Source organism: Symphalangus syndactylus, chromosome 17 (assembly GCF_028878055.3).
Source record: "Symphalangus syndactylus isolate Jambi chromosome 17, NHGRI_mSymSyn1-v2.1_pri, whole genome shotgun sequence".
Lineage (NCBI taxonomy): Eukaryota > Metazoa > Chordata > Mammalia > Primates > Hylobatidae > Symphalangus > Symphalangus syndactylus.
The window spans coordinates 10,588,137-10,598,442 of NC_072439.2; the positions used below are offsets into that span (position 1 = coordinate 10,588,137).

General features: G+C 59.8%; 1 protein-coding gene across 1 annotated transcript; it reads left to right on the forward strand.

The window, feature by feature from the left end:
• Positions 1–2,485: 2,485 nt before the first annotated feature.
• Positions 2,486–6,146, forward strand: KISS1R (KISS1 receptor). Its single transcript, XM_055250080.1, has 5 exons — positions 2,486–2,900; positions 3,691–3,815; positions 4,636–4,771; positions 5,031–5,263; positions 5,446–6,146. Exons 1-5 carry the CDS (start codon positions 2,657–2,659, stop codon positions 5,887–5,889), a joined length of 1,182 nt encoding a protein of 393 aa, XP_055106055.1. The 5' UTR covers positions 2,486–2,656; the 3' UTR covers positions 5,890–6,146.
• Positions 6,147–10,306: the final 4,160 nt, after the last annotated feature.

The following is a 10,306-nucleotide window of genomic DNA, read 5'->3' on the forward strand; positions in this document are numbered from 1 at the left end:
AAATAAAAAGTAAGGGCTGGGCGCGGTGGCTCACACCTGTAATCCCAGCACTTTAGGAGGCCGAGGCGGGCGGATCTCGAGGTCAGGAGATCGAAACCATCCTGGTTAGCACGGTGAAACCCCGTCTCTACCAAAAATACAAAAAATTAGCTGGGCGTGGTGGCGGGCGCCTGTAGTCCCAGCTACTCGGGAGGCTGAGGCAGGAGAAAGGCGTGAACCCGGGAGGCGGAGCTTGCAGTGAGCCGAGATCATGCCACTGCACTCCAGCCTGGGCAAGAGAGCGAGACTCCGTCTCAAAAAAACAAAAAAGAGTAAGGAGGAAAAAGAAAATGATGAGAAACTATGGATGGACTCAAAAAAGCGCGTACTGTGAGATTCCTGTAGATAAATGTACAAAGAGGTGAAAAAGGACAACAGGGAGATGTAATAGGAGCGACTGGCAGAGGAGCTGGGCATCGGGAATGAGTGGTTTCCCCATCCATCAGGCACAGGGTAAGGGTAGATGCTCAAAGAATGGACCTGGACATTTATTCGTGAGAGAGGGAGGCAACTCCAGAGACCTTCCTGGGCCTTCCTCCCATTCTGGGTTCCAGGAGTTCCCTCCATGGGCCTGTCCTGTCTGTACCTTCTTTTTCTTCTTCTTTTTTTTTTTGGAGAGAGTCTCGCTCTGTCACCCAGCCTGCAGTGATGCAATCTCAGGTCACTGCAACCTCCACCTCCTGGGCTCAAGTGATTCTCCTGCCTCAGCCTCCCAAGTAGCTGGGATTACAGGCGCCCTCCACCAGGCCCGGCTAATTTTTTGTATTTTTAGTAGAGATCAGGTTTCACCACGTTGGCCAGGCCAGTCTGAAACTCCTGACCTCAAGTGATCCACCTGCCTCGGCCTCCCAATGTGCTGGGATTACAGGCATGAGCCACTGTGCCCGGCCTATTCATTTTTTTCCTCTCTTTTTTGTCTTTTTTATGCAAATGGCAGCACCTTTTTCTTCGCTGCGTATTACTGCATGATGACCAAACATCTTGGAACTCTGTTGCAGGATGGACTTCGGGGGAACCTCTTGGATGTCATCCTGGGGTACACTTCCAGCTGTGAGATTATGGGGTCATAGTTGTGCTGACCGAGCTGGGTGGCTCATGCTTGTCATCCCAGCACTTTGGGAGGCTGAGGCAGGAGGATTGCTTGAGCTCAGGAGTTCAAGACAAGCCTGGGGAACCTGGTGAGATCTCGTCTCTACAAAAAAAATTTAAAAATAAATTAGCCGGGCCAGGAGCGGTAGCTCACGCCTGTAATCCCAGCACGTTGGGAGGCCGAGGTGGGTGGATCACCTGAGGTCAGGAGTTCGAGGCCAGCCTCGCCAACGTGGTGAAACCTGGTCTCTACTAAAAATACAAAAATTACCCGGGCATGGTGGCAGGCACCTGTAATCCCAGCTACTTGGGAGGCTGAGGCAGGAGAATTGCTTGAACCCGGGAGGCGGAGGTTGCTTTGAGCCGAGATCGTGCCACTGCACTCCAGCCTGGCAACAGAGTGACACCCTGTCTCAATAATGATAATAAAAGGCCGGGCGCGGTGGCTCACGCCTGTAATCCCACCACTTTGGGAGGCCAAGGCAGGTGGATCATGAGGCCAGGAGATCGAGACCATCCTGGCTAACACAGTGAAACCCCAACTCTACTAAAAGTACAAAAAATTAGCCAGGTGAGGTGGCGGGCACCTGTAATCCCACCTACACGGGAGGCTGAGGCAGGAGAATGGCGTGAAACCGGGAGGCGGAGCTTGCAGTGAGCCGAGATGGAGCCACTGCATTCCAGCCTGGGCAACCTGAGTGAAACTCTCTCAAAAAATAAATAAATACATAAATCAGTAATAATAATAATAATAAGGCTGTGGCCTTCGCAAGGTGCCCTCCACCTGGTTCCCGCTGCTAGTGTCCCTGTGGGTATCAGACACCCCTTGTCAGTCATGTGGGACACATTCAGTCCCAAACCGCCAGATCAGGGACGTCCCTCACCTGCCCTGAACTTTCCATGGCTCTCCAAGGCCCTGGGGACAAACCCAAGCTATCCTCACTCAGGGTCTCCGCTGAGGGCTGGCCTCCCGGCCAGGCTGGACCCACCCACTGGAGCCCCAGCCCCTAGGAGGGTCAAAGCCCTTCCCATATTCACAGGCCTTACAGTTCGCGCCTTGGCTGGGCTCCTAGTCCAGGCTGCGCGTCTCTACCGGCTAGTTAGGGTCCGCCCTTCCAGGTCCACAGCAGCCTCCACGCGGCCCACTCCCTGCCTGCTCCGCCCCCCTCAGCCCCCTCCCGCGCTCTCACTCCGACCTTGCACCGGGAGGAGGGAATAGGGGGGTTGCCGCTGGGTGAAAAGAGGGCGTGTGGGCAGGGGAGGGAGTGGCGAGCGGCTGCTGGAGAGGCGGGAAGGCAAGGACAAGCGGGGGGCGGGGGCGCACGGGCTATAAACGCTGGGCTGCAGCGGCGCCGGCAGAGGAGCCGCCGAGCCCAGCACAGCTGCCCTCTGGACCCTGCGGACTCCAGCCCAGCCCCTTCCTCAGTTCCACAGGCGCAGCCCCCGGGACGGTCGGGCGGAGGGGTCCCCGGGGCGGTGCCAGGGCGTAATCCTGGAGGGCGGCCGGGAGGAGGAGAGGCGCGCGGCCATGCACACTGTGGCTACGTCCGGGCCCAACGCGTCCTGGGGGGCGCCGGCCAACGCCTCGGGCTGCCGGGGCTGCGGCGCCAACGTGTCCGACGGCCCAGTCCCTGCGCCGTGGGCCGTGGACGCCTGGCTCGTGCCGCTCTTCTTTGGGGCGCTGATGCTGCTGGGCCTGGTGGGGAACTCGCTGGTCATCTACGTCATCTGCCGCCACAAGCCGATGCGGACCGTGACCAACTTCTATATCGGTGAGTGCGGGCGCTGCGCCGCACCTGCTGCCGTCCGGGGGGCTCCGAGGGCCGAGCGGCCTGGAGCGCCCTCTCGCGGCGCATCGGGGCCCTCTCAGACCCGGCTCTGTCCCCCGCAGGGGTCCCCCCTACCTCGAATCTTTTCCCTGTGGTCCCTGCACCTGAGGCTGGAGGTCGCAAACTCCAGCGCGGGCCGGCCCGGGCGGGCCGGAGGGTGGGGAGTGTGGCACATGGAAACCTCGATCTGGCCACTCGCGGGGCTCGCCCCGGTGCGGCGCGGGCCAATGGCTCGGTGTCAGCTGAACAAAGAGCTGGGGGAGGGGCTGGCTTGGGCCGCGGGCCTTAGTTTGCGACCCCTGCTCCGGTGGCTCTCTGAGCCTGTTTATGCATTTGTGTCCTGGGGTCTCCTACCCCACACAGCTGTGAGCCCAATCAGTGGCTGCTGGGCCGGCACCATTGTCTCCAGTTCGCAGTTGTGGAAACTGAGGCTTAGAGGGTCAGGGGCCTGCTCAGGCTCCCCCAGCCTGGACAGGGCCCAGCAGAACCGATTTCTGCCGGAATGGCCAGGAAACCGGAGCTGGAGGCGTAATGTTTGAGATGTAAGGGGGAATTACTAGGAGGCGACCCAACTTCTCTGCCCGAGGAGGCCGGGGGCGCTGGGGGGGGCCTCCCTGAGCCATCCTGCTGGTCACTTGGACCAAGGTGGGGGCCAGGGGGCAGGACCAGGAGCGCTGGGCGGTTCCCGCAGCCAGTGGCGCCCACGCCCAGCTCCCGCGCGTCCCCACCGCAGCCAACCTGGCGGCCACGGACGTGACCTTCCTCCTGTGCTGCGTCCCCTTCACGGCCCTGCTGTACCCGCTGCCCGCCTGGGTGCTGGGCGACTTCATGTGCAAGTTCGTCAACTACATCCAGCAGGTGCGCTCCGGAGCAGGAGGGGAGAGGGCGCACTTGGGGACGGGCGGGGGTGCTCTCCGCAGTGGGAGGGGAGGGGGCGCACTTGGGGACAGGCGGGAGTGCGCTGCGCAGTGGGAGGGGAGGGGATCGTACGTGGGGACGGGAAGGGGGGGTGTGCTGCGGAGAGGAGGGGAGTGGGCGCACGTGGGGACGGAGGGAGATGCTCTCCGAAGCAGGAGGGGAGGGGGCGCATGGTGGGGCGGGGGAGGGGTGCACTCTGGAGCAGGAGGGGAGGAGGCGCACGTGGGGACGAGGAGAGGGGATGCGCTCCGGAGCGGGGCGGGGGTCGCATGTGGGGAGGGGGAGCCCACGTGGGAAGTGGGGGCGGACCTTGGGCGGTGCGCGAGTCAACGCATAGGAGAATCAGGGGCTGGGGGGCCCAGCTTGTGGCACAGGGCTGGGCGGCGGTGCAGCCTAGACCAGGAGTGGGGAGCGGGAATGGGGGAGGGATGCAGACGGGGACCCGGGTCACTGGTAGGGAAGGGCGACCGAGGCCCTGAGGCTTCTTGCCCCGCCTGTCGCTCCGTCCCACGCAGCCCCCTGTCTCAGACTCGGGGTATCAGCCGCCCCCCAAGGGCTCCCTCACTTCCCCAATCCTCCTGCCCTCCTCTCCCAGTCTCCCCACCTTCTGTCCCCTCAACCCGCACTGGACACTCCTCCCAGGACACATCCCGTGTATGTGCCTGAGTGTTCGCACACGTAGGGGGATCGGCAGGGCGGGCGAACAGGGCAGGCTCCCATCCGCGCAGGTGGCCACACGCCCGGCTGGCGGCTCCCGCAGGTCTCGGTGCAGGCCACGTGCGCCACTCTGACCGCTATGAGCGTGGACCGCTGGTACGTGACGGTGTTCCCGTTGCGCGCCCTGCACCGCCGCACGCCCCGCCTCGCGCTGGCTGTCAGCCTCAGCATCTGGGTAGGTGAGTACAGCTCGGGGGCCTCACGGGAGAAGGCGGACACGTCCTAGTGCCCTGGGCGCCCGGAGCCACCTGCCGCTTCGGTCCAGCATCTGGAAAATGGGCGCAATAGCTCTGCCTGCCTAGGGCCAGCGAGGCTGCAGACGGGGCGCCCGGGCCTTTGCAGGGTGGCAGGGTGAACGCCTCCCGGGGAGGCACGTGGGGGACCGCTGGGGGGCCGCTGGTTCCCCGAGCGGGGTCTTCATCCTGGCTTGTGGCGCAGGCTCTGCGGCGGTGTCTGCGCCGGTGCTCGCCCTGCATCGCCTGTCACCGGGGCCGCGCGTCTACTGTAGTGAGGCCTTCCCCAGCCGCGCCCTGGAGCGCGCCTTCGCACTGTACAACCTGCTGGCGCTGTACCTGCTGCCGCTGCTCGCCACCTGCGCCTGCTATGGGGCTATGCTGCGCCACCTGGGCCGGGTCGCCGTGCGCCCCGCGCCCGCCGATAGCGCCCTGCAGGTGCACGGCGTGGGTGGGAGGACAGCAAGGCTGGGCGGGCTGGGAGGCACCGTGGTGGGAGGCGCCCGTGGGGGCATCTGCGCGGGCAGGGACAGCCCAAGGGGTCCAGGAGGGGCGGTGCGAGGGGATGAGCCCAGCCGGGCCCCAGCCTTTCGTCTAACCACCTTCATCGCACCCCCCAGGGGCAGGTGCTGGCTGAGCGCGCGGGCGCCGTGCGGGCCAAGGTCTCGCGGCTGGTGGCGGCCGTGGTCCTGCTCTTCGCCGCCTGCTGGGGCCCCATCCAGCTGTTCCTGGTGCTGCAGGCGCTGGGCCCCGCGGGCTCCTGGCACCCGCGCAGCTACGCCGCCTACGCGCTTAAGACCTGGGCTCACTGCATGTCCTACAGCAACTCCGCGCTGAACCCGCTGCTCTACGCCTTTCTGGGCTCGCACTTCCGACAGGCCTTCCGCCGCGTCTGCCCCTGCGCGCCGCGCCGCCCCCGCCGCCCCCGCCGGCCCGGACCCTCGGACCCCGCAGCCCCGCACGCGGAGCTGCACCGCCTGGGGTCCCACCTGGCCCCTGCCAGGGCGCAGAAGCCAGGGAGCAGTGCGCTGTGCGTCCTGGGGGAGGACGCCGCCCCTCTCTGAGCGGACCCGGTGGGAATCCGAGCGGCTCCCTCTGGAGCGGGGACTGCTGGAACAGCGGCTATTCTTCTGTTATTAATATTTTTCTTACTGTCCGATATCAACCGTGCAAATATTTTGGTCTGTTGTGACGTTCGGTGCAGTTTTGTTGTGAAGTTTGCTATTGATATTGAAATTACGATTTCTGTGTTTCCTGAAATTAAACATGTGTCAACACAGGACTTTCTGGATCATTCCAGAAAGTGTCAGACGTTTTCTCATTGTCTTGTAGTTGACTGTCACTGTGTACGATTCATTCCACTTTTTTTTTTTTTTTTTTTGAGACAGGGTCTCATTCTGTCACCCAGGCTGGAGTGCAGTGACGCGATCTCCGCTCACTGCAACCTCTGCCTCCCGGGTTCAAGTGATTCTCCTGCCTCAGCCTCCCGAGTAGCTGGGATTACAGGCGCCCGCCACCACGCCCAGCTAATTTTTGTATTTTAATACAGACGGGGTTTCTCCATGTTGGCCAGGCTGGTCTCGATTTTCCTAACCTTAAGTGATCCCCATGCCTCTGTCTGCCAAAGTGCTAGGATTACAGGCGTGAGCCACCGCGCCCGGGGTCTCATCCCACTTTTAGAGATACTAAAATGTGAAAACAGACAGTGCAAATGCCCATCAATCAACGAGCAGATAAAGAAAATGTGACGCGCGCGCGCGGGCACACACACACACACACACACACACACAGAAGACTACTACCCAGCCATAAAGAGGAATGAAATGGCATTCACACAACCTGGATGGAGTTGGAGACCACTACTCTAAGTGAAGAAACTGGAATGGGAAACCAAACATTCTATGTTCTCAGCCTCCTGCCTCAGCCTCCCGAGTAGCTGGGACTACAGGCGCCCGCCATCACGCCCGGCTACTTTTTCGTACATTTAGTAGAGACGGGGTTTCACCGTGTTAGCCAGGATGGTCTCGATCTCATGACCTCGTGATCCGCCCGCCTCGGCCTCCCAAAGTACTGGGACCACAGGCGTGAACAAAACTCATTTTCAGGTGAGACGGCGCCACCTAGCGGCCGCCGGCACTGACCCCCGCCCCTAAGAGCCCGTCCCCCGACCGCAGTCCCGCAGGTGCCCGGCAGATGGCACGCGAGGCCCGCGGAGGTTTCGCGCCTTCTTTTCTCGCCTCGATAAGCCCAGAGGTGCCCGGTGCCCAGGGGCGGTGTCGCTCATTCGGCTCCAACCTGGACCCCCGGTTGGAGGTGTCCCCGCTGTGAAGTGGGGAAATCGGAGGCACATTATGAATTATCCCGGTCTTAGGCACTTTGCTTTTGAGGGCCCCTTGTATGAAAACATTATTCAAAATGGTAATTTATTCTACAGTATTCACCGTCAAAGAAAAAAAGAAAAAAACAGATACTTTATTCTGCTTCATATCCTGGAAGAGGTGTAAAAATGATATTTTATATCTGCGTCAGTATAAAGATAGATATAACAGGATGGATTCATTATGTATGATTTTTTTTTTGAGATGGAGTTTTGCTCTTGTTGCCCAGGCTGGAGTGCAGTGGCACGATCTTGGCTCACTGCAACCTCCACTTCCCAGGTTCAAGGGATTCTTCTGCCTCAGCCTCCTGAGTAGCTAGGATTACAAGCCTGTGCCACCACACCGGGCTAATTTTTGTATTTTTACTAGAGACAGGGTTTTGCCTTGTTGGCCAGGCTGATCTCAAAACTCCCAGCCTCAAGTGATCTACCGGCCTCCACCTCCCAAAGTGCTGGGATTACAGATGTGAGCCACTGTATTTTATTTTATTTTATTTTATTTTTTTTTTTTTGAGACAGAGTCTCGCTCTTTCACCCAGGCTGGAGTGCAGTGGCGCGATCTCGGCTCACTGCAGGCTCTGCCCCCCGGGGTTCACGCCATTCTCCTGCCTCAGCCTCCCTTGTAGCTGGGACTACAGGCGCCTGCCACCTCGCCCGGCTAATTTTTTGTATTTTTTAGTAGAGACGGGGTTTCACCGTGTTAGCCAGGATGGTCTCGATCTCCTGACCTCGTGATCCGCCCGCCTCGGCCTCCCAAAGTGCTGGGATTACAGGCGTGAGCCACCGCGCCCGGCCAATTGTATTTTATTTTTTGAGGCAGTCTTGCTCTGTGGCCCAGACTAGAGTGCAGTGGTGTGATCATGGCTCACTGCAGCCTCGACCTCCTGGGCTCAAGCCATCCTCTTACCTCAGCCTCCTGAGTAGCTGGGACTACAGGTGTGTGCCACCACAATCAGCTAATTTTTGTATTTTTTGTAGAGATGGGGTCTTGTTATGTTACCCAGGCTGGTCTCAAACTCCTACGCTCAAGCGATCCTCCTTCCTCAGCTTCCCAAAGTGCTAAGATTGCAGTCTTGAGCCACGGTGCTCAGCCTTATTTTTTTTATTTTATGAATTTTTTGTGGAGACAGGGTCTATGTTGCCCAGGCTCGTCTTGAATACCTAGCCTTAGACCATCCTCCCGCCTAAGCTTCCCAAAGTCTGGGATTACAGGCATGAGCCACTGTGCTGAGCTCTCTTTTTTTTTTTTTTTTTTTTGAGACAGAGTCTCCTTCTGTCTCCCAGGCTGGTGTGCAGTGGTGTGATCTTGGCTCATTGCAACCTCCACCTCCCAGGTTCAAGCGATTCTCCTGCCTCAGCCTCCCGAGTAGCTGGGATTACAGATGCCTGCCACCACGTCCGGCTAATTTTTTTGTATTTTTAATAGAGACAGGGTTTCATCATGTTGGCCAGGCTGGTTTCGAACTCCTGACCTCAAGTGATCCGCCTGCCTTGGCCTCCCAAAGTGCTGGGATTACACGTGTGAGCCACCAGGCCCAGCCCTAGTTTGGGCTTTTTAACCTGCAGAGCTGTGGCAGCGGATCTGGGGGGTTTTATGAGGATGTCCCCCACCTGCAGAGTAGAGAACCAGTCCAGTGACCAGCAGGGGTTGGGGAAGGAACAGGCTGTTTTTGTGTCGGGGAGGTTCCCAAAGCCCCAGGCGCCTCCAGGAGATGGTCTGGCTGGGAAACCTTCACAGCTGGGGCTGCTGTGCCCCCAGGAGATGGTCTGGCTGGGAAACCTTCAGAGCTGGGGCTGCTGTGCCTCCAGTAGATGGTCTGGTTAGGAAATGTTTAAAGCTGGGGCTCTGTGCCCAATGCACAGCTTGAGAAAGAGACTGGGAGAGGTGTGCACTGATCTAAATCCACACTGCTGCCTACCCCCGCGGGGTATGAGGGCATCTGGAATATGGTGGAGCCAGCTAGTCTGCTCCCTCTCTCGGCTCCCTCTCTCGGCTAAAAATAGGAGCCCCCTCACTGCAGGCAGCTGCCGTCCTGCATCCCCTCACCCCCCTGCACGCGGCCCCTTCAGGGGAAGCTGCAGCCAGCTACCCGGATCACAGCTTCCTCCTGGGAAACGGGTAGGGGCTCTACCCTTCCTGCCCTGGGGGTAATTATGCCCCCACCCTGTGCCCTTCCCTTTGAACAAAGGGCAGCCTAATCCAGAACAGGATGGTGAAAGGGTTGAATTAACATTGGCCCATTTTACAGAGGGATAAACTGAGGCACAGACAGGCCCACGCACCTGCCCTCCAGGTACCTTTCGGGTCTGCTGGCCTCCAGGTGCTCCACCTTAGGTGGGAAGGACTTCCTGCACCTTCAGACCTGAGCTGGGTCCTGGCCCTAGAAGGGCGTACTCTCACACTCCTTCATGCCGGTGCAGGGAGCGTCTCTCCAAAGCACCCCCCACCTGGGGCAGGTGTCTCCATCGGAGATAGAGGTGGCAGCTGGGTTTGGGTGTTTAATAGCCTTATGGTGGAGGCCTTTCAGACACCTGCTGCCATTAGGCTACACATGGCCCTTGGGCTGTAAGGCTGGATTCAGGCGTTGGAGTCGGGGGCAGCTCTCCTGCCGGCAGTTTTTTGTTTTGTTTTGTTTTTGAGATGGAGTCTCACTGTGTCGCCCAGGCTGGAGTGCAGTGGCGTGATCTCGGCTCACTGCGACTTACACCTCCTGGATTCAAGCGATTCTCCTGCCTCAGCCTCCCAAGTAGCTGGGACTACAGGCGCGCGCCACCATGCCCGGCTGATTTCTGTATTTTTAGTACAGATGGGGTTTCACCTTGTTGGCCACGCTGGTCTCGAACTGACCTCTGATGATCCGCCCGCCTCCACCTCCCAAAGTGTTCAGATTACAGGCGTGAGCCACCGCGCCGGACCCGGTTGCAGTTTCGTGGAGGGAGAAGATGCAACTAAGGGGAAGCACAGAAAGTTGCAATGCCGTGTGCTAGTTTAGGGGAAGAGGAGGGAGACGCCTACGACCCCGCCCCCAACACTCAGGACCGGGGACCCGAGCCCGCCAGAGACCCTCCACAAGTGAGGGTCCCCCCGGGTGGCCCCTGCCCGC